The sequence below is a fragment of the Sinocyclocheilus grahami genome, unplaced genomic scaffold, assembly GCF_001515645.1.
Source record: "Sinocyclocheilus grahami isolate Dianchi unplaced genomic scaffold, SAMN03320097.WGS_v1.1 scaffold370.1, whole genome shotgun sequence".
Taxonomy (NCBI): Eukaryota; Metazoa; Chordata; class Actinopteri; order Cypriniformes; family Cyprinidae; genus Sinocyclocheilus; species Sinocyclocheilus grahami.
This window is the reverse complement of record NW_015505549.1, coordinates 669,458-694,058: the sequence shown is the minus strand read 5'-3', so window position 1 is coordinate 694,058 and position 24,601 is coordinate 669,458. Positions and strand designations below refer to the sequence as shown.

General features: G+C 35.9%; 3 protein-coding genes across 5 annotated transcripts in view; 2 read left to right on the top strand and 1 right to left on the bottom strand.

The window, feature by feature from the left end:
• Nucleotides 1-5,994, bottom strand: part of LOC107549364 (E3 ubiquitin-protein ligase UHRF1) — a 28,174-nt gene extending 22,180 nt beyond the window's left edge. The window contains exons 1-4 of the mRNA XM_016230411.1: nucleotides 5,866-5,994; nucleotides 3,545-3,707; nucleotides 1,776-2,024; nucleotides 684-832 (exon numbers count right to left, since the gene is read on the bottom strand). Of these exons, the coding sequence (XP_016085897.1) occupies nucleotides 684-832; nucleotides 1,776-2,024; nucleotides 3,545-3,697 (551 nt within the window). The 5' untranslated portion in view covers nucleotides 3,698-3,707; nucleotides 5,866-5,994. The remainder of the gene's footprint in view (nucleotides 1-683; nucleotides 833-1,775; nucleotides 2,025-3,544; nucleotides 3,708-5,865) is intronic.
• Nucleotides 5,995-6,932: 938 nt separating this feature from the next.
• Nucleotides 6,933-11,225, top strand: LOC107549396 (TIR domain-containing adapter molecule 1-like). The gene is made up of 2 exons (XM_016230463.1): nucleotides 6,933-7,164; nucleotides 8,966-11,225. Exon 2 carries the CDS (start codon nucleotides 9,074-9,076, stop codon nucleotides 10,808-10,810), a length of 1,737 nt encoding a protein of 578 aa, XP_016085949.1. The 5' UTR covers nucleotides 6,933-7,164; nucleotides 8,966-9,073; the 3' UTR covers nucleotides 10,811-11,225.
• Nucleotides 11,226-11,526: 301 nt separating this feature from the next.
• On the top strand, nucleotides 11,527-23,917 carry LOC107549397 (mitochondrial import inner membrane translocase subunit TIM44). Of its 3 annotated transcripts, none has more exons than XM_016230465.1 (13): nucleotides 11,527-11,599; nucleotides 12,144-12,251; nucleotides 12,326-12,499; nucleotides 12,606-12,686; nucleotides 14,439-14,579; nucleotides 15,374-15,510; nucleotides 16,288-16,373; nucleotides 16,676-16,768; nucleotides 21,223-21,347; nucleotides 21,423-21,473; nucleotides 21,564-21,653; nucleotides 21,838-21,948; nucleotides 23,153-23,917. In XM_016230465.1, exons 1-13 carry the CDS (start codon nucleotides 11,570-11,572, stop codon nucleotides 23,270-23,272), a joined length of 1,347 nt encoding a protein of 448 aa, XP_016085951.1. In that variant the 5' UTR covers nucleotides 11,527-11,569; the 3' UTR covers nucleotides 23,273-23,917. The 3 variants fall into 3 exon arrangements, with proteins under 3 accessions (XP_016085951.1, XP_016085950.1, XP_016085952.1); XM_016230464.1 differs by lacking the exon at nucleotides 11,527-11,599 and adding an exon at nucleotides 11,718-11,795; XM_016230466.1 differs by lacking the exon at nucleotides 11,527-11,599 and adding an exon at nucleotides 11,976-12,018.
• The last annotated feature ends 684 nt before the right edge of the window (nucleotides 23,918-24,601 follow it).

Here is a 24,601-nt window from a genome sequence, read left to right as displayed (position 1 = left end):
TTCGGTGTCTGTTCTGTGCAGTGAGCGGCAGAGAAGCACCGCAGCCGACTCCTCAATAAATTAGTACAAAACAGTGTTTCCTAGCACCTGCCGCTTACTGATGGTTTGGAATTAGAAATATGAGCGTAGTTCGTCTGTTAATATCACATGCACTTTTTTGTGTTGTTGTTTTTAGTTTGTTACTCAGATGCAGGCAGTGCGCTGCACGAGACAAAAGAGTAATCTAGCCAAAACCACCGCATAGCCGCTCTTTAGTGTAGATGCATGTTGAGTTTATCAGACGATGCCGTGATTATAAATGAGAGTGACTCCTGGTTAACATGTATTAAAAGGGGTCGTGTTTAGTCAGTATTTAGTGTGGTATTTTTTGACAATATTCACTCATCATGACAGTAAAATAGAGCATTATAAGTCAATATACTGCAGTATTTCCTCTCAATCAGTAGAAGATATGGTTAACACCCGGTCAAGCATTAAAAAAAAAAAATACCGTCATGTACCGTGAAACCGGTATAATTTAGAAAAATACCGTGATATACATTTTTGGTCATACCACCCAGCATTAATTTAGACAGTAAACTCGCACTCACAACTGAGGTCAAATATGATTCTTTTGCATCGGAGCAGAAGGTTCACAATCAGGATCAGCGTGATACGTACAGTAACTAAACATTTAGACTCACTCTTCGTATTTGACGTGGTAAATGATCTCCTCTTCCCCATCAGTGCCTCCGTCTTCATCCGAACACTTTGTTGTTTTTGCCACATTAATGATCTGCGCCTCGAACCAGGCACCCATGTTTAAGTCTCGAGCGTCCACAAACTCATTTATCTGGAAAAAAAGTTTACAAATTACATTTACTAACTAATAGGAAAAAAAGCCAGCAAGACGTTTGTAGTGGAATCGATATGATGCAAATCGAATGCAACAATCTGCAAAAAAAATTAAGTTTGAGCAATTAAGTCATTATGTAAGTTGTCGCATTTGCTTTTTTTGTTAAGTGAACGAAACAACTGTGTAAAAAGTGACTTCACAAACATTAAACATTAGTTTGGATACATTAGAATGGTTTTACAAACGCTTTACGATGACAATATAGAAATTATTTTAGAGCCTAGTGTAACAAAACACACAATTTAAATATCTTTAAAATATTTAAATACAGAAAAATTGCTTTCGTTTCTTTTTTGTAAATCACTTTGGATAAAAGCGTCTCTTAAATGCACTGTATACTTGTAAATATAACAAACAAAACTTAACTGTAAAAACCACAATATTAAAATGATTTATTCATTTTACAAAGTGTTTGTTACGCTTTGTTGATATACGTATAAATATCTAATATATTTAGATTACAAACAAAACATTCACTATTACAAAAAAAAAGTTTGTTCATTACACCATTACGTTTGTAGATCATTTAGAAATACAAGAGACGAACAAGATGTTTATAGTGGAATCAATTTATAATATGCTCACTGAATGCAACAATTTGCGCAAGAATAGTTTAATGTGCAATTAACGTGACAACTTATGTACAAAGTGATTTTACAAACATTAGTTCTTGCAACAACAAAAAAAAACAAGGTTTTACAAATGCTTAACCAATTTACACAAATGTACCAATAGAGAAAAGCTAATTGAAATGAACTTGTTTATTATATAATTGAAATCACTTGAGGCCAACGAGATGTTTATAGTGAAATCGACAATTTTTAACTCAATTTGTCTATCGGACGTGACACGGTTTCTAATAAATCAATGGTTTTGTCACCTTGTAAAAGCCAAAGCCAGGGTCGATGAGGTCCAGCGTGTCGGTCTGGCCCGAGGTCCCGGCGCTCTGGCCGTCGCTCTCGCCGTGCGTGGAGCTCTTATCCGACTCGCTCTGGGCCGATCCGCAGCCGGAGTCTGAGTCGGACAGCTCGGCCTCTTTGTCCTTCGGCAGCGTCGCCTGACGCACCAGAAGCTGCACGATGTCGTTTAACCCGACGTTATAATCGAAGAGCGTGTGACCATCTTCCATCTAATCAAGGCCAAAGACAACTTTATAACAACAAAACACAAAATAATGGTTCATTTTTTATCACCTCAAAATTAAAATTCTGTCATTAATTACTCACCCTCATGTCGTTCCAAACCCGTAAGACCTTCGTTCATCTTCGGAACACAAATTAAGATATTTCTGATGAAATGTGAGAGCTCTCAGACCCTGCATAGACAGCAAGGCAACTGAAACGTTCCCAGGTCCAGAAACATGGTAAGGACATCGGTAAAACAGTCCGTGTGACATCAGTGGCTCAACTTCAGTTTTGCGAAGCTACGAGAATACTTTTTGAGCGCAAAGAAAACAAAAATAAAAATTCTCTCAATTCCCCCGAGTTACGTCTTTCGCCATTTTATAGAGTATCACAACGCATACGCAAGCATAAACAACGCTGATTACGCTCTGGGGGACTGTCCAAAATGGTGGAAGACGTAGCTCAGGGGAGAAGAATTGTTAAATAATTTATTTGTGTTTTCTTTGGGCTCAAAAAGGTATTCTCGTAGCTTCGCAAAACTGAAGTTGAGCAACTGATGTCACACTGACTTTTTTTTTTTTCCTTGTTCTTACTACGTTTCTGGATCTGGGAACGTTTCAGTTGTGTTGCTGTCTATGGAGGGTCTGAGATAGGCCTGTCATGATAACAGCTTTTTGTTGTGCGATATATTGCCCCAGAAATAATTGCGATAAGTGATATTATTGTCATTTAAAAGACCATTTTATGCCACTGAATATATATTCATAATGTAACAGCATAATAATGCAAGAAGGTCTACACGCTTCCAAATGACAAAGAACTTTTAATTTTTAAGAATATTTAGATCATGGAAATTAAGTATCAAAATATTAGATACCTTAAAAAACCTGAATAAATAGTAAATAAACATTTTCTAACAAAAAAGTGTAAAGTAACAAGTAGAAAAAAAGAAAAGAAATGTACAAAGACTTTTCTCTTTGGAGACTTCCCATCTACAGCTTTTTCCCTGACCTTCTTTTCTCTGTAAATGAAGGGCGCACACTATTGCTGAGAAACACAATCACTACTTAGCAGTCAGATGTCCGTATGCACAAAGACACAGATCCCTAAACAAGGCCATATCTGCAGATGAAACTAGCACCTCTACACCACGTTATGTACGAGAAGCTGCAAAAGACACAGGCGCAAGTGAAATGCACAAAACATGGTGACATACATTTTTAAGTAAATATAATGGGCGATATATTGTGTCACCAAAAATTATTGAGGTCAAGTACATATATTGCGCGATAAGTTGATATATTGATTATTGCGACAGGCCTAGTCTGAGAGCGCTCACATTTATCAAAAATATCTTAATTTGTGTTCTGAAGATGAACGAAGGTCTTACGGGTTTGGAACGACATGAGGGCGAGTAATTAATGACAGAATTTATATTTTGGGGTGAACTAACCCTTTAAGCCAGATAAACCCAATCCCTGCCCACATTAGAGAAGTAAAACAGCTTATGAATGCCTCACGTCACCTGTTTGCCCCTGTAAAAGAGTCGCTGCCTCTGGGGTTCGATGTTGAAGAGCTCTGCGATCTTCACGCGCAGCTCGTCCACCTTGGTGAGCTTGGACAAGGAGTCGACCCGATGGGTCTCCTTGCCATCCATAGTGCGCACCTGGATCCACATGGCGGCAAACCTGCAACGAGCGACGTCAGCGAGTGAGATTGTTTCCCGCCTTGCTTTTTATAATTCAGACAATGGCTTCGAGCCAAGACATTCAAAGAGCAGGAAAAAGGTGTTCATTTCACAGTGACGTGAGCGACACGGCAGCTTTTTCCTCATTCATCTCCTCCGGAGCTTTTAGGGTTGATACTCTGAGAAGCTGCTTTAAAAGCAATCTGTTTCTTTACAACTTTATGTAGATACCATTACAAAAAAAAATCATGCATTAGCATGATACAGTGATGCTAGCAAATGGTAAAACCTAAGGTACTTTAATTTCTAAGCATTTCAACACCATTTGACCAATATTTTCCATGAATGTCCGAACGTGGAGTATGTACATCATGAGACTAAATGATTACAATATTTATATACAACGGTATTACAAACATACGCCAAAGAACACTAATGTAAAGCATGGCTTTACCAAGGTATATGCCTAAAAAAATTCGGTTTTACCATGGTACGTGCCCAAAAAACACAGCTTTACTATGGTATATGCCCAAAACACATGGTATTACCAAAGTGCATGCCAAAAAACATGGTATTAGCATGGCGCGTGCCCAAAAACATGGTATTAGCATGGCGCGTTGAATGTCCGAACGTGGAGTATGTACATCATGAGACTAAATGATTACAATATTTATATACAACGATATTACAAACATACGCCAAAGAACACTAATGTAAAGCATGGCTTTACCAAGGTATATGCCTAAAAAAATTCAGTTTTACCATGGTACGTGCCCAAAAAACACAGCTTTACTATGGTATATGCCCAAAACACATGGTATTACCAAAGTGCATGCCAAAAAACATGGTATTAGCATGGCACGTGCCCAAAAACATGGTATTAGCATGGCGCGTGCCCAAAAACATGGCTTTAGCATGGCACGTGCCCAAAAAACATGGTATTACCATGGCACGCGCCCAAAAAACATGGTATTACCAAGGTATGTGCCCAAAAACATTGCTTTTCCATGGCACATGCCCAAAATACTTAGCTTTACCATGGCACATGCCCAAAAAAAACATGGTATTATCAAGGTATGTGCCCAAAAAACATGGTATTACCATGGCGCGTGCCCAAAAAACATTGCTTTTCCATGGCGCATGCCCAAAATACTTAGCTTTACCATGGCGCATGCCCAAAATACTTAGCTTTACCATGGCGCATGCCCAAAATACTTAGCTTTACCATGGCACACGGCCAAAAAAGACATGGTTTTACCATGGTATGTGCCCAAAAAACATGGTATTATCAAGGTATGTGCCCAAAAAACATGACATTACCAATGGTACAAACCATGGTATCACCATGCTACATGTCAAGATTCAATTTCAAATTGGCCTGAGATTTACAGGCGAAGTAGTGTATAACAGCGTTAAAAAAAAAACCTTGTTGACATCTCAGCTCTCCAAACCACGCCTGTTATTGGCGGAAATAGACGGACACGCCCCCTAACGTCACTCAATGGCACTGCAGTGGGTGAAACAACATCCGTCTTTATGTTGTCGACTTTAAACCAACAACAGGAAGCTGGAATGAGACTTGAACTTCAGATACGAGTCTACCTGAGGTGTACTTGTAGAAATCAGTCAGTTCAAACGGGAATTTAATGAAGGGGTTGTGTGCTGGTCATGATGTGGGTGGTCTTGACTCTTAAATGACAAATATAAACTAGGACCAATTGAAAATGAGTGGAATTACAAAACATTTATCATTTAAATTACATATAATGAGTTTATGTAGAACAAACCCATCCAGAATTCCTACATTCCTCAAGTTACACCTTCCCAAACACTTTCTTGTAGGTTATGGTCATGTTTTGAACTGTTGTGCACAAATTCGCGTGTTTATTTCAGAATTAAAAGACATTAATAACTAATTTAATCGCATTAACCTCACAATTAGACTTAACTTCGGGGTTTTTGGCCAATATAAAATAAATTCAAAGACAAAGACAGAAAGTCAAAGACCGAAAAGCGCTAAATATTACATAAATATGAACATGCACACATTAAACATGCGAGTTTATTAATATTTAGAGTAAAATAAGGCGCGTCCGCACGGTTTCACAGACAATACCTTTAAATAAAAACCGAAACTGGTTTTAAAAGCGGGTCTTTACCTGTAATCTTCCTCTTGGGAATAGAAGACGTGATTTTAATTCAATAAACGCGCTAAAAGTGTGAAAACGTTGCACTTTTGTTACAGTTCAACCCCGCAAAGAAACGCAATGAAATTGAGGCTCGAATCAATAAAAGTGTTCAACAACATGTTTCCCCGCCCACCGCAGGCAAGGCAGGCCGCTGATTGGCGGAGCGGAGTTCCAAGCCGCTCGCTGATTGGTCGAGCCGCGCGTCACTTACTCAGCGCGCGAAACCCTGCTCTCGTTGTCGCACATGCTCGGCTCTGCTGTAATCTCGCGAAAGTTGGCGGTGTATTACATAATAAAAGCATCTCTTATTTTTAATTAATATATAATTAGCACGTGTTTACTAACTTTAAGCAAGATAAAATATTTCAGTGCATATTGCACGTCAAGTGGTTAATACGTAAACGATGAATTTATTTATTTAATTAATGATATAAACGTTGCTCTTAACGTTGAATCTTAATGTTAACTATTTTTAATAATAATTAAAAAAAACTACGTTTCAAATATGGATATTAAAATCACACGTCACGTGAAAAAGTCACGGTAAATTTTCTATTGTTAATTTATTAATTACTTAGCAAAATATGAAGTAATTGCCAGAGCATAAACAGTATAAAATTATTTAAATAAAAAACACAATGAGTCATATTTATATTAAAAGGAAAGACTTACTATTGGTTTGAAACCTTAATCACATTAAATTTGGTGTCTTTATGCAAAACAAAGAGATTTAATTTCTATGCAATAATATGTTGATTGTAGCCAAGTTTTATATACATAAATGTAGATTTGTTTAAGTTTCTCCTTGTTTTGAGGAATTAAAAAATTATTTTAGAATTGTGTTTCAATCAATAAATCGAGGAGTGCCTTAAAACTCTCTAAACTTCTTGGATTATAATTTGTTTGTAATTTGCAATGATGATAATGCATGCTTGTCTGACTGTTATTTGAAGGTTTAGTAAAGTGATTAAAAATCATAATAATAAATAAAAAGAATTCCACTTTTACTGCCATCTTCTGGTCACCTTAACTCCTACAGAAGTCCACAGAGCTGAACTTCTTCCGCATTACAAGAGAAAGCAAAAAGACAAACATTCAGTCTTGGGCACATTTAGGTGTCACTTCATGCTTTAGATGCAAAACAACCGCAAACTGCGGCTTTATGTCTGACAGTCCGTCCATTTATGCGCCGTTTATTCTGTGAAGGTCTCAAAGTCTGGTTCTGTGTCCCAGTTCCTGCTTCTGGATGAATGCAGAACTATAACAAAGGTAAGACACACGTTTTTTGTGCTTCTTTGTCATGTTTATAAAATGCATATGAATTATGTAGGATGTATTTATACATTATTGGGTCAAAGTCACGTCTGGCAGTCATTTCAGACTTCACTCTTTGAAGAAAAAAAAAAAGTCGATGAGTCATTAAACACATCAATAATATTCCATTTTATTATTCATACACCATTTATGATCGAGCCAACGCACCCAGCTCAGGTTTGAAGAACGTAGGCTGTAAGGTTCTCTCGAACAGAAGTGCTAATATAGAAAGTTCTGCTCATAATGTTCTCAAAGCCTGCGCGCAAAAACAAAACAGAATGTTTTCTGAAACAGATATTTTTAAATGTTGCTACTTGCTTCAAAGAGCGTTCAAACGTAACGTTTCCGTAATGTTCGCAAAATTCCAAAACGGAACGTTCCCTTAACGTTTGCGTAAAACGCTTTTAAAACATTTGTTAAAAAGGACGTTTTGAACGTGCATGAAAGTAACATTCCCATTTTTTTTTTACAAAGTGATAAAACTGTTCCCAGTTCACATAACCAGGAATTTTTTTTTTTTAAGCATTTAACATTTTTTTATATTTTGAACGTTTAGAGAACATCCAATAGTAACGTTTCCGTAATGTTTGCAAGATGATAATAGGTAATGTTTCTCGTTTGTATCACCAGGGACGCAAAACTGGACGTTTCGAAAGTTCAGAGAACATTCAGAAATAACGTATTAATAACTTAATGGGAACGTTAGCATTAGAACATACGAAGAGTTCATGTGCAAAAAACGATAAACGCCATGTTTTTAAAAAAAAATGAACTGACTGGCGTGCGTTATTCTCCACATATAGCTCGTTCTGAACTCTAAACACATTTTGTCCATTGTCTAGGCATCGCAAGTTCACGTTTTACCGTAGAAACTGACAAGCACCCTTGTTTGTGAACACAACCGGGGGCAAGTTCAAGCTGAAACCGGTGCGCCACGATTTGCTACGGTTTCCGGGTTGAACGACATGTTTCCCGGAAACGGTGTGCAACGGTGTTTGAGATGCGTTTTCTCTTGTTTGGTGGGTGTGTCAAACATGTCAGCCCAATCAGCAGCAGCATGTATATAAACAATAAGGTCATATAGATCATAACACAGTCTCGGAGGTAAGAAGTGGATTATCCTTCACCTGAAATATTTCGTCTTTTCATTCTGAAATGCGAGGCAAATGTTGGATCACAATAATTAGGAATCACAGTTTCCACAAACCCCTTCACTCGTTTGGGATGTGCTCTTTTACTCTGGAGGGCAAGGGCAGTGACTGTAACATCCAGCGTATTTTGTAGTATTAAACACGTATTTATACCGATTTCATCAGGCTCTGAAAATTCTTCAAAAAGAACACAAAGAATGGCCTTCTCAGCTGCCATAGCTGCAACTCTTGCGTCATAAGAACAGTGTGTTCAACGCACCACCGTTTCAGTTTAAAAAACGTTTTGCACCGTTTTTGTCAGGGCTGAACGCAGCCCAGATAAGTCTAAAATAAGTTTAGCGAATCGGCACGCAGTATTCAGGTCAGGTGACAAGGTTGCTAGCCACTTCGTAAAGACGCGCGAGGAGTTCCGTCTAAAGGAGTTTTAACTAAAACGAGGATGGATAATTTCAACGAACTTGATGAACCTGTGAAATCTTCTTCGGGGCGTAAAAGGAAAATAAAAGTAAATAAAAGAGTTATCTGTTTTTGCAAATGAAGTCTTCATATTTTTGTTAGCTGGGGAAATATTGTAATCGTCTCATAACTTTCACTTTTTCTTTCAGCATTCAGAAGCTCAAGCGCATCTAAGTGACTTCAGATTGAATGGAATGGCTTGAACATGTCATATGAGAGCACATATTCACGTATGATCATCCGTACTTGCGTAAACAATGGCAGACGGTGGAGTAGAGCTTATGGATCAAGGATTTGCGAATCTTGCCAAGGCATTTGAGATCCTTTCCCAGGCTGGGCAGGAACGATGGGTCAGCCTGACATTAAAAATGGACCGCAGGCGGGAGGAGGAATTGGTGAATGCCATGTGCTTGATTCTCCTGAAGAGGATTGGAGAGGCGCACGCTAAGCTAACGGCTAACAGCGACAGCAGCGTTGGAAAATACTTGGCCGAAATGGTCAAAATGCACGGAGAACGTGTCAACAGTAGCCACATTGGCGGTTTTAAGTCAACAGATGTCAATACGTTATTGGATATCGCCAGAGTTTTCGCCGTTTTGGTGCAGGAGAGATTGTGCGACAAATTGCTACGAGATCAAGCATACCGCGAGGCTCTTGCGTCGAGCAGAATGGCTGGTTTGCCATCTTTAGACATCGAGGAGGAAGTAAAGCAAGTCTGCGGTCCTGACATTATCAATGAATCCAACACCGAACGTCCTACTGAAACGTACAATTTGACGTCGCTAGAGGGAAACGAAAGCCCTCCATCATCTCAGCAATCAAGTTCGCGCTATAGTCTCGAAATTAGCTTGGCAACCGCTACAGAATCCAATATGGAACAATCAAAGCCGATGAGTCTACGAACACCAACAGATAGCGAGACTACAACCAGTCAAGACCAACTACGACATCGTCTTAATAAATCAGCTAATATTTGTGCAAAGAGCCAGCTACCGACAGCGGACATCAATGGCGCGACAAAGTCAAAGCAGTGTCTAGACCACAACGGAAGCTCCCAACTTGTGACATCCAAAAACGCGAATCTTGATTTTTCGTCCACCCCAAACGATGGCGACAAACTTCAAGCTCAGCCACTAAACGCTACAGATCACAAACCGACAACTCAACCTGGCAGTGTTAGCTCTCCAGAACCGAGCCAAAGCGACGTCGAAGAAACTTTTTACGATTTTGTGATCCTACACGAAGCCGAAGACGCGGACGAAGCGCAAAGACTCAGGGACAAACTTGAGAGTATCATCCGTGGAGTCGGCGCGACATTTTCCGATGAATTCGAGCAACCTGGAAAGTCGACGTTGCGATGTATGGAGGACGCCATCGAGAATTCGGCATTCACGCTGCTGCTGCTCACCCAGAACTTCAACTCCAACCTCAGCGCGACCAGCGCCGATTCGGCGATCGTGAATTCGCTGGAAAACCACCACAAAATGAACTCCGTAATTCCGCTGCTACCTCGCAAGAACTGTTTGTCGCGCAAAAGTTTTCCATTGGTGCTTCAGACGAAGGTTCCTCTCGATGAAAGCAGCAGAATGTTCGAACGCAACGCCCAAAAGGCCATCGCACGGGAAAAAGTGGCAAGCCAAAAGACGATTTGGATGACCAAACAGCATCGTAAGAAACTAGTCGAGGAACAGAAGAGACTACAAGAGGAGAACGCCATAAAAGCGGACCTACGACGAGAGCAGGAAAAATTAGCGCGGCTGAGACTAGAAAGCGAAATTCAGCAAAATAACATGTTTTGTGGTGCATCTGCACCAATGCATCCACCTCCGGCACATGGGCCGATGCATTCGCAACATGGCGCGTTGCAGCAGCAGCAACCGTCGTGCATCCACATCGAGAACGCGCAGAACGTTATGATCGGAAATCACTCAACGATGAATATCGACCATGCTAAAAACCCGGCCGATGAGTTTGATTTTAAACCTGGTGTTTAAAGTGTTTTTTCACTAAAATAGGTGTTGTGAGAAATCTGTAAAACTGTTGTTTTAGCAAATCAGGTTTGCTGACATCTGGTTGGCTGATGAGTTTTTGGGGGCGGGGTTTGGAGAATGCCTGATGGTCAACTACAACTACCAAAAAGTACAAGAAAAAGTGTTTCGTATCATTGTATTAATTACAACATTAGGGCTGTCGGTATTTTTTATGGTGGTTTATGGGTGGGTTTTTTTTTTGAGTCTAAGCTTCATTTCCATTTGTTTTAGTAAAATAAATAAAATCATATGACAGCAAGGAAAATGTTTACACTTTTTCCGGTTGTATGATTTACGGTTAAGTTTTCTCATGACAAACTATGCTAAATTATTCTGTATTACTCTGCTAATTACTGTGGGGGAATTTCTTAATTTCTGAATAAACAATAAGCCTGTATATTAAAAAAAAGTGTGTTTAGTGGATTTCTATATGAGCATTAAAAATATATATTTGTGGAATGACATATTAATTAATTAACTTACTATCTTTGACAAAAACAAAAAAAACTGTAAAAGCAATAAGAATTATTTTAAGAAATATCTGTTCATATAAAAGATAACAATTGAGTAAACGATTCATGAAAAGAAACCAGCATTCAAAACATACTTCGTGAGACGTCAGAGATCAGGCGTCTGTTCATTGGCTGCTCCCGGACGTTGCTCCTCCCCCGGAATTGCGTCACACGGTCACCAGCCAAACAGGTCACTCGCAGCGCTTCCAAGATGGCAGCCTCCTTGTGTCAGTGTTACCAGGTGAGTTTCTCATTTGAAGCGTTTTTTTAAGCGCTCATCAACAACACGATTAATATGTGCGAGCTAAACACAGTGTTCGCGATTACAGCAGCACGAGCCCGCTCTTGGCTCACCAGAACCGCGCGTGTTTAATGCAGAAATGTGATTAGATTGATCAGGCATGCTTATGGAACATGATTCTGGCTTTGATGTAAATGTAAATATTGCAATAACATAACAAACGAAGCTCTTAAATCACGTTACTTGTGTACAAATCACAAAAAGATACTGAGCAGAAGTTGATTATTGTGTTCAGACCACTCAATCATAAAGTACCATGCTTTTACCATGATTTTACCATGCTTTTACCATGCTTTTTGGACATGTACCATAGAAACACTAAAGGTATCCTTTGGGGAAGCATGGCAGATTTATGAAATGTGAGTTATGTATGTGTAATATCTTGTTTGTAAGTGACATCAGGACCTGAGCATGTTTATCTGTGACCAGACTGTAGTTCATAATTGTGGACATACTGTATTATTATGCATGTGTTTCTCCTCAGCTGTGTGTCAGGAGAAGTTCTGCACTTATAGTCGCTCGTCAGTGTGCATCATTATACGACAGAGCTCATGTGTACAGGATATGTGGCCCAGTGGCCGCTATAGCACAGGTGAGTGTCGCACGTCATTGGTTTTTGTGAAAAGTGTGATTTGACAGTGTTTTTCACATGCATGTGATGTGCAGGCGAGGTTTATGTCCTCCGCTGGCGGTCGGAAGGGCTTTCTGGGAGAGTTTCTAGACAATCTCAAGCAGGAACTGAGCAAGAACAAGGAGATGAAGGAGAACATCCAGAAGTTTCGCGAGGAGGCCAGAAAGCTAGAGGAGTCGGAAGCACTCAAGCAAGCCAGGAGGAAATACGTACGGATTTTTCATGTCTAACGTGATTCTAAAATAGCCAAACACATCATTTCTCCATTGTGAAATTGTGTTTTTTGTTTTGTTTTGTTTTGTTGGTGTCTTCCAGCAAACCATCGAGTCCGAAACAGTTAAAACTTCTGAAGTGTTGAAGAAAACACTGGGGACGATCTCAGAGACGGTGAAGGAGGTGAGTGTAATTAACGCTGGGCACATCTCGACGTGCAGTTTTTCTCATTTCAGAGCACATTTATGTTTATGTATTCATTAGACGTGCAGCGATTTGCATAAGTGCTGACCGTTATGTTTCTGCAGAGTGTTTGCGCTGCAGTATTGCCATGTTCTGCGAAGGATTACGTTGCAAAATTATTCTGATTTTATGTGGAAACAGGCAAAAATATATATATTTTTCATGCACTCAATAGTTTTTTCATGCACTCAATGGTCAAGTCAGTGTTTGTTTGTGTTTTTTTGTATCACTGAGATACTATTATAGTTTTATTAATATTTAAACCGGTTTGTATTTTAATATTTTCCATTTTAATTTTAGTTCAATTTTAAGTCATTTTAAGTTTTTTATTCATTTCAGTTTTAGTTATTTTAGTATATCAAGTCAAACGATTAAAATGAGAATTTTTTTCCCTTGACAACTAGCGGTGTGAAATTGTGTTTTTTGTTTTGTTTTGTTTTGTTGGTGTCTTCCAGCAAACCATCGAGTCCGAAACAGTTAAAACTTCTGAAGTGTTGAAGAAAACACTGGGGACGATCTCAGAGACGGTGAAGGAGGTGAGTGTAATTAACGCTGGGCACATCTCGACGTGCAGTTTTTCTCATTTCAGAGCACATTTATGTTTATGTATTCATTAGACGTGCAGCGATTTGCATAAGTGCTGACCGTTATGTTTCTGCAGAGTGTTTGCGCTGCAGTATTGCCATGTTCTGCGAAGGATTACGTTGCAAAATTATTCTGATTTTATGTGGAAACAGGCAAAAATATATATATTTTTCATGCACTCAATAGTTTTTTCATGCACTCAATGGTCAAGTCAGTGTTTGTTTGGTTTTTTTTTGTATCACTGAGATACTATTATAGTTTTATTAATATTTAAACCGGTTTGTATTTTAATATTTTCCATTTTAATTTTAGTTCAATTTTAAGTCATTTTAAGTTTTTTATTCATTTCAGTTTTAGTTATTTTAGTATATCAAGTTAAACGATTAAAATGAGAATTATTTTCCCTTGACAGCTAGCGAAAAATAAAAATATTTTTATATTGAAGATTTATTTCAATTTACTTTTATTTTGAGTAGCATTATTTTAATTAGTAACCCTGGGTCAATTTTGAGAATTGGTCTATTTTGCAAAATACTGACACTTTTTGTAATTGTTTTGAATTTTATTGCACTTTATCTGTTTGCGTCTGTAGATTTCAATTGCAGAACATATCTTAAAAGTCCATTTCCTCAAAATGAGTTTTTTTCTCTCTCAAATTCAGTGGCACTTAAATGCACAAAATGTAACAGTTTTATTCCCAACTGTATTCTGAAGGTTGTTACTGTGGTGTTTTTTCATTTCTGATCTATGGAGTGATAAAAAACTTTGACTCTAATAAGTCAACAAAAATGAAACACAAATTTTGAACCCGGCTTTACAGATTTCTGTGCTGGAAATGTTTTCAAATTAGTTTCATATTTAATTAGGTAATGCCTCGTGTACATATTTAAACATAATATTTCAAAAAAGAAATTGTTAATATAATCAATCAACTGGGGAAGTATGGTGATATCTCTAAAATGTTTAAACTGCAGTGATTTTTCAAAACTGATCAATGTTGTTGTCATCAATGTGTTATTACGCTATTGTAACATTCTGCAAAGCATTATATTTATAATACGTGCATAAAATATTTTAGGAGGTGATTCATGCTGATTTTCTCCTCAGGGTTTGGGAGAGGTCGGCCGTTCGGACATCGGAAAGAAAATCAAAGAAGGCGTGGAGGAAGCGGCCAAACAGTCGGCAGAGACGGTGTTTAAAGGTGGAGAAAAACTGGGAAAGACCGGAGCCTTTCGGGCGATATCGCAGGTCCTTATCATGATATTGAGTCTTCAAATCAAAGACATGCTGTTTATATCATAAGTGATGAATTATATGTGACCCCGGACCACAAAACCAGTCTTAAGTGTACATTTTTTTAAAGTGAGATTTATGCATCATCTGAATAAATAAGCTTTCCATTGATGTATGGTTTGTTAGGATCGGACAATATTTGAAAATCTGGAATCTGAGGGTGCAAAAAAATCGAAATATTGAGAAAATCATCTTTAAAGTTGTCCAAATGAAGTTCTTAGCAATGCATATTACTAATCAAACATTAAGTTTTGATATATTTACGGTAGGAAATTTACAAAATATCTTCATGGAACATGATCTTTACTTAATATCCTAATGATTTTTGGCATAAAAGAGAAATGTATAATTGTGACCCATACAATGTATTGTTGGCTATTGCTACAAATATCCCCCAGCGACTCAACACTGCTTCTGTGCTGCAGGCTCACATATGTCTTGCGTGTATGCTGTGAAAGTGGCATATAAATGAACTGAATGGATCAGTAGTTTCAGCTCTTGTTGTTTTCAGGGCGTGGAGAGCGTCAGGAAAACATGATCTTTACTTAATATCCTAATGATTTTTGGCATAAAAGAGAAATGTATAATTGTGACCCATACAATGTATTGTTGGCTATTGCTACAAATATCCCCCAGCGACTTAACACTGCTTTTGTGCTGCAGGCTCACATATGTCTTGCGTGTATGCTGTGAAAGTGGCATATAAATGAACTGAATGGATCAGTAGTTTCAGCTCTTATTGTTTTCAGGGCGTGGAGAGCGTCAGGAAAGAGATTGGTGACCTCGGACAGATCGGCCCGTACCGGCCGCCCTCCAGACTGAGGAAGAGGAGCGAGTTCTCATCGAAGGCAGGAGGCACGGAAGCCAAAGTCTTCGAGGCCAACGAGTAGGTCACCTCTCAAGGTCTAATGTTATGATGATTAATGAAGAATGTATATTGTTGCATATTAAATGTAAAAATGACTTTTTTTTCATTTAATTATTTTTTTTTCTATTTTTTACAATGGAATTATAAATGTATATATTTTTCATATTTTTAAAAAAATATTATTTTATATATATATATTTTTTAATTATATATTTTTTGTTTGTTGGGCTACATAATGTATAGTTCAGCAGTAAAATATTATACATAATATTAAATAGTTAGAATTAATATTTAGCTATATTTAATGCAATTATTGTAAATCGTATATAATGATATATGTATGTGTATTAATCACTATTTTAATTCATATTAATAACAGACTTTTAATAAATATTGTGTCTTGTCATATTAAATAGCAAATTACATTTCATTTTTTGTGTGTGGGGCTATATATAATTAAAATATTACAGACAATGTTTATAAATAGTTATAATTATTAATATTTAGTTGTTTAATAATATTAAATGTATAGATAAAACATTGATTAATAATAGATGTAAATTTTTTATGGGTGGTGAGATATTAATTGACAAACCTTAATATGTCATTATTTTCTATATTTTTTCCCTGCATTTCATTAATAGTTTATAATAACAAATATACAAACATATGTGAGATAAATTTGGGATTACATAGAAAAAAATGATCCATCAATATGAACTATAGAGCATCTGAATAATTTTAAAACATTTAATCATTAATGATGTTTTAATGTAGTGTTTTCTTTCTTTAAAGGGAGGCGATGGGTGTCGTGCTTCACAAGGACTCTAAATGGTATCAGCAGTGGAAGGACTTCAAGGACAACAATGTTGTTTTTAACAGTGAGTTTAACTGGAATGCTCATGTTTGATCAGTAGATGGCGCTGTGCTGCAGGCACATGTTCACAGCTGCTCAGTGACTGCTGATGTTAGTTGTGTTGAAGAGTTCACTGCATCAGTTAGAGGCTGGTTAAGCGCAGTGATAATGAGGCTCAGAGACTGTTCTCTCTTCACTAAAGGCTGTGTGTTGCCCGAAGCATGATGTGACATGTTTGTTTTAGCGTTGGATTGTTGTACTGAGAGAACGACTCGCAATATGTGCTGTTATTATCCTGAGTCATTCCATGTGCTTTCCTCCTCACAGGGTTTTTTGAGATGAAGATGAAGTACGATGAGAGCGACAACGCCTTCATCAGAGCGTCCCGCGCCGTCACTGACAAAATGACTGACATCATTGGTAAAAACACCACTGCTTCTGCTTACCTTTGATAGATAGATAGATAGATAGATAGACAAACAACGATAGATAGATAGATAGACAAACAACGATAGATAGATAGATGGATAGATAAACAAACAATGATAGATAGATAGATAAACAAACAACGATAGATAGATAGACAAACAACGATAGATAGATAGATGGATAGATAAACAAACAATGATAGATAGATAGATAAACAAACAACGATAGATAGATAGACAAACAACGATAGATAGATAGATGGATAGATAAACAAACAATGATAGATAGATAGATAAACAAACAACGATAGATAGATAGACAAACAACGATAGATAGATAGATGGATAGATAAACAAACAATGATAGATAGATAGATAAACAAACAACGATAGATAGATAGACAAACAACGATAGATAGATAGATGGATAGATAAACAAACAATGATAGATAGATAGATAAACAAACAACGATAGATAGATAGACAAACAACGATAGATAGATAGATGGATAGATAAACAAACAATGATAGATAGATAGATAAACAAACAACGATAGATAGATAGACAAACAACGATAGATAGATAGATGGATAGATAAACAAACAATGATAGATAGATAGATAAACAAACAACGATAGATAGATAGACAAACAACGATAGATAGATAGATGGATAGATAAACAAACAATGATAGATAGATAGATAAACAAACAACGATAGATAGATAGACAAACAACGATAGATAGATAGATGGATAGATAAACAAACAATGATAGATAGATAGATAAACAAACAACGATAGATAGATAGACAAACAACGATAGATAGATAGATGGATAGATAAACAAACAATGATAGATAGATAGATAAACAAACAACGATAGATAGATAGACAAACAACGATAGATAGATAGATGGATAGATAAACAAACAATGATAGATAGATAGATAAACAAACAACGATAGATAGATAGACAAACAACGATAGATAGATAGATGGATAGATAAACAAACAATGATAGATAGATAGATAAACAAACAACGATAGATAGATAGACAAACAACGATAGATAGATAGATGGATAGATAAACAAACAATGATAGATAGATAGATAAACAAACAACGATAGATAGATAGACAAACAACGATAGATAGATAGATGGATAGATAAACAAACAATGATAGATAGATAGATAAACAAACAACGATAGATAGATAGACAAACAACGATAGATAGATAGATGGATAGATAAACAAACAATGATAGATAGATAGATAAACAAACAACGATAGATAGATAGACAAACAACGATAGATAGATAGATGGATAGATAAACAAACAATGATAGATAGATAGATAAACAAACAACGATAGATAGATAGACAAACAACGATAGATAGATAGATGGATAGATAAACAAACAATGATAGATAGATAGATAAACAAACAACGATAGATAGATAGACAAACAACGATAGATAGATAGATGGATAGATAAACAAACAATGATAGATAGATAGATAAACAAACAACGATAGATAGATAGACAAACAACGATAGATAGATAGATGGATAGATAAACAAACAATGATAGATAGATAGATAAACAAACAACGATAGATAGATAGACAAACAACGATAGATAGATAGATGGATAGATAAACAAACAATGATAGATAGATAGATAAACAAACAACGATAGATAGATAGACAAACAACGATAGATAGATAGATGGATAGATAAACAAACAATGATAGATAGATAGATAAACAAACAACGATAGATAGATAGACAAACAACGATAGATAGATAGATGGATAGATAAACAAACAATGATAGATAGATAGATAAACAAACAACGATAGATAGATAGACAAACAACGATAGATAGATAGATGGATAGATAAACAAACAATGATAGATAGATAGATAAACAAACAACGATAGATAGATAGACAAACAACGATAGATAGATAGATGGATAGATAAACAAACAATGATAGATAGATAGATAAACAAACAACGATAGATAGATAGACAAACAACGATAGATAGATAGATGGATAGATAAACAAACAATGATAGATAGATAGATAAACAAACAACGATAGATAGATAGACAAACAACGATAGATAGATAGATGGATAGATAAACAAACAATGATAGATAGATAGATAAACAAACAACGATAGATAGATAGACAAACAACGATAGATAGATAGATGGATAGATAAACAAACAATGATAGATAGATAGATAAACAAACAACGATAGATAGATAGACAAACAACGATAGATAGATAGATGGATAGATAAACAAACAATGATAGATAGATAGATAAACAAACAACGATAGATAGATAGACAAACAACGATAGATAGATAGATGGATAGATAAACAAACAATGATAGATAGATAGATAAACAAACAACGATAGATAGATAGACAAACAACGATAGATAGATAGATGGATAGATAAACAAACAATGATAGATAGATAGATAAACAAACAACGATAGATAGATAGACAAACAACGATAGATAGATAGATGGATAGATAAACAAACAATGATAGATAGATAGATAAACAAACAACGATAGATAGATAGACAAACAACGATAGATAGATAGATGGATAGATAAACAAACAATGATAGATAGATAGATAAACAAACAACGATAGATAGATAGACAAACAACGATAGATAGATAGATGGATAGATAAACAAACAATGATAGATAGATAGATAAACAAACAACGATAGATAGATAGACAAACAACGATAGATAGATAGATGGATAGATAAACAAACAATGATAGATAGATAGATAAACAAACAACGATAGATAGATAGACAAACAACGATAGATAGATAGATGGATAGATAAACAAACAATGATAGATAGATAGATAAACAAACAACGATAGATAGATAGACAAACAACGATAGATAGATAGATGGATAGATAAACAAACAATGATAGATAGATAGATAAACAAACAACGATAGATAGATAGACAAACAACGATAGATAGATAGATGGATAGATAAACAAACAATGATAGATAGATAGATAAACAAACAACGATAGATAGATAGACAAACAACGATAGATAGATAGATGGATAGATAAACAAACAATGATAGATAGATAGATAAACAAACAACGATAGATAGATAGACAAACAACGATAGATAGATAGATGGATAGATAAACAAACAATGATAGATAGATAGATAAACAAACAACGATAGATAGATAGACAAACAACGATAGATAGATAGATGGATAGATAAACAAACAATGATAGATAGATAGATAAACAAACAACGATAGATAGATAGACAAACAACGATAGATAGATAGATGGATAGATAAACAAACAATGATAGATAGATAGATAAACAAACAACGATAGATAGATAGACAAACAACGATAGATAGATAGATGGATAGATAAACAAACAATGATAGATAGATAGATAAACAAACAACGATAGATAGATAGACAAACAACGATAGATAGATAGATGGATAGATAAACAAACAATGATAGATAGATAGATAAACAAACAACGATAGATAGATAGACAAACAACGATAGATAGATAGATGGATAGATAAACAAACAATGATAGATAGATAGATAAACAAACAACGATAGATAGATAGACAAACAACGATAGATAGATAGATGGATAGATAAACAAACAATGATAGATAGATAGATAAACAAACAACGATAGATAGATAGACAAACAACGATAGATAGATAGATGGATAGATAAACAAACAATGATAGATAGATAGATAAACAAACAACGATAGATAGATAGACAAACAACGATAGATAGATAGATGGATAGATAAACAAACAATGATAGATAGATAGATAAACAAACAACGATAGATAGATAGACAAACAACGATAGATAGATAGATGGATAGATAAACAAACAATGATAGATAGATAGATAAACAAACAACGATAGATAGATAGACAAACAACGATAGATAGATAGATGGATAGATAAACAAACAATGATAGATAGATAGATAAACAAACAACGATAGATAGATAAACAAACTGATAGATAGATAGATAGACAAACAACAATAGATAGATAGACAGATAGATAGATAGATAGACAAACAACAATAGATAGATAGATAGACAGATAGATAGATAGACAAACAACGATAGATAGATAGATAGATAGATAGACAGATAGATAGATAGATAGATAGATAAACAACGATAGATAGATAGATAAACAACGATAGGTAGATAGATAAACAACGATAGGTAGATAGATAGACAGACAGATAGATGAATGGATAGACAATTGGATAGATAGATAGATGGATGGTGGATAGATACATTGATAAATGGACAGACAGATAACAGATAGATATTGTGTTTTCTGCTCTTCTCAGGTGGCTTGTTCTCCAAAACCGAGATGTCTGAGGTTCTGACCGAGATCCTGAAGGTGGATCCGAACTTCGACAAGGACTCCTTCCTGAAGCAGTGCGAGCGGGACATCATTCCCAACATCCTGGAGGTGAGACACCAAACTCCCAGCATGCTTCGCTCTGAAACGCCAAAAACAACCGCTGAACATTCACTCTGTTTGCAGGCCATGATCCAGGGAGAGCTGGAGGTCCTGAAGGACTGGTGCTATGAGGCCGTGAGTGTCCCGCAAGCCAGCTCTGCTGCTACAGATTCTGGTGTTAAATTTGATGGTCTAACGCTGGTTTTTCACTGGTTCTGCTTGCAGACGTACAGTCGGCTGGCTCACCCCATCCAGCAGGCCAAAGCCATGGGTCTCCAGTTTCACTCCAAGATCCTGGACATCGATAACATTGACGTAAGACCCGTCTGCATAACATCCATCTGCTGCATCCTAATGACCCAGTAACTCCATCAGAGCGTCCTGATGCACGTATAATGCAGAATAATGGGATATCAGAACGTCTGAATTTCATTATAGCATCATCGTCGTCTTCTCCAGATGTATGAAGTAACTCGTTTCGGTTGTTTCTTTGCTGTAGTTGGCGATGGGGAAGAAGATGGAGCAAGGTCCCGTTCTCATCATCACCTTCCAGGCTCAGCTGGTGATGGTCATCCGTAACGTGAAGGGTGAAGTGGTGGAGGGAGACCCGGTGAGCGTTAGTGGCGTGAGTCACCTCTGGAGCCGCCGTGACTGCGTGGTTCGCAGAAATCAGCGCATATAAATCTGTTAAAATGCCAAATGTAACGGCACACCAGGGATGTGTCTGTGTTAAGAGTTTGTAGTTAATTATCGCTGCCCGCCGCCCTCGAGACGCTGGATATTAGAAACGCTGTTTTATTTGAACACGGCTGAAGGAGCTGTCGTGTGTTTGATTAAATCTGACCGGCTAAAAGCTCATTTTCAGTTTCTGAATAAAGATTCTCCTGCAAAATGTCTGATTCTCATTAGCTGTTGGGTGAATCTCATGTAACCGGTCCATTTCATATTTGACCCTAAACTCCAAAGAAAACATACAAGACAAGATCAAACCAAACCAAACCTTTTTTAGGACCATTTTTAGTTATTTTTTTACTTTTTTTTTTTAATTAAGCAAATTTCCTAATATTTTATATATAATATAAAATATTATATATATATCATACCATATATTAAATATACATTTTATATTAATTATGATTGTATTTAAATATCACTACTAATATTATTAATATCTCATATTTCACCCCACCAAGTGAAAAGAAAAAATATTTTATCTAAATAAAATAAAACCTGTTTCTAATTCTAATTAAACACAATGACTATATGGATTATACTTTTAATATGAATTGTATTTTTAAATTTTAATTTATATATAATAAATATTATATTTCAAGTCATATTTATAATAATGTCAAGTACATAATAATCATACATTCTGCTGCAAAATAAAGAAAATGTTTCTTTTTACTGTAATGCAGTAATTACAAAGGAAATTATTATAATTACTTTTTATGAATGTATAATCATTTAAAATATTTTTTGATTACTTTTATTACAAATTTAATAAATATTCATACATTGATTACTTTGAAAAAATATTTAAAATATATTTAAATAATTTATAAAATAATATGATTATAAAAATGAATAATAAAATAAAAATATATAATTAAATAATTAATATTAACAATTAAATAATTAATTATATTACAGTGATTAATGAAGACAAAAATTAATATTGAGAGTGATCTGAATAAAAATATATATATATATTAATGCAAAAAAAATTTACTAGAACAAAACTTTTCATTTTGTAGCGAAACATGTACATTTTCATGAAATTCACGCATTTGTTGCATTTGTGCGTTCCACAGGAAAAGGTTCTCAGGATGATGTACGTTTGGGCGTTGTGTCGAGACCAGGATGAGTTGAACCCTTACGCCGCCTGGAGACTCTTGGACATCTCCGCATCCAGCACTGAGCAGATCCTGTAAACGACGGCTTCCTCAACAGGGACACGAAGGGAGGGGCCACACACATCCGCTTGTTTTACATAACCCCGCCCCTGGTGGTGTTTCCAGAGCTCTTCCACGAACCGCAGGGTTGTTCGCGGTGAGCCAAAATGGCCGACGGTTGGACTTCACGCCATTGGAGCGAAACCCCATCAGTCTGAAAGACTGAGAGACTCATTTTTGTTTGTGCGTATTGTCTGTTTAACTGTTCTGGCAGGAATATGTAAAGTCGAGTAGTTATAAGGTGCCATTCTATAAAGCTATCAGTAACAATGTTTGATGATAATTATAAGAAAAGTACTTAATTCCTATTGGATTGAATCTGAAGATAACTAGACCTCCCCAGGGCGACTTAAATCAAGATACAGTCTGGAATTGCGGCGACAATGGTAGATGTCTCTATTTATTAAAGATTTGGTGCAGGTTATGTCGTTTTATCAATTACAGATTGTATCTTAACGTATTCTTTTTCAACAGATTGTTTATTAAGCCATATTAATTTCCGCCTCAGTTATGTGGGGCAAAAATACGACAATGAGACAATAGAATATGTTTAGATTTTCCTTCTGTATTGCTGGTTGAACTTGATCGTAAATATAAAATGTATATTAAAATTATTCCATGCTTCACCACGAAAGACGTTGACTAATTTTATGGTGTGATGATATGAAATGCCCTATAATAGCATTTCATAGAATTTAAATTGCTAATCCATACTGTTTTACATATTACTTGTTGACAAACTTGTAACAAGTTAGCTAGTTAGCAGCTTTAGCTGGATAAATCTGTTTCTTACAGCAATGCACAACATTTTATGTTGTTAAATATTAGCCGTGTGCCAGTGTTTGTCATTGTTTTGTCACAGTTATAGAGTTTTTCTACTTTTCTTAGTAGTATTATAGTGTTATAATAGTAGCTATAGTGTTCTGATTGCATATAAAACCATCAAGTACAAGCTATATATTTTAAAGTAGTTTAAATATTAAATACAGTTAAGCTAAGCTACTAGCTAACTGCCTACTAACAAGTTTACCAGCTAACTGCCATGACGGTAGGTACCTTGGCAACTAACAAGTTTACCAGCTAACTGCCATGACATTAGGTAGGTTCCTTAGCAACTAACAAGTTTACCAGCTAACTGCCATGACGGTAGGTACCTTAGCAACTAACAAGTTTACCAGCTAACTGCCACGACGGTAGGTACCCTAGCAACTAACAAGTTTACCAGCTAACTGCCATGAAATGGCTACAAACAAAAACTAGCTAACTGCATTGAAAGAACATAGCTAATAAATTTAAAGTAGCTTAAAG

Excerpts from the sequence above, each read along its gene's own strand:
- LOC107549397 (XM_016230464.1), top strand. The coding sequence starts at position 11,760 with ATGCTTATGGAACATGATTCTGGCTTTGATGTAAAT. Across the intron at positions 11,796-12,143 it reads ATTCTGGCTTTGATGTAAAT|CTGTGTGTCAGGAGAAGTTC; the intron begins GTAAATATTGCA and ends GTTTCTCCTCAG. Across the intron at positions 21,949-23,152 it reads AAGTGGTGGAGGGAGACCCG|GAAAAGGTTCTCAGGATGAT; the intron begins GTGAGCGTTAGT and ends TGCGTTCCACAG.
- LOC107549396 (XM_016230463.1), top strand. The coding sequence starts at position 9,074 with ATGGCAGACGGTGGAGTAGAGCTTATGGATCAAGGATTTGCGAATCTT.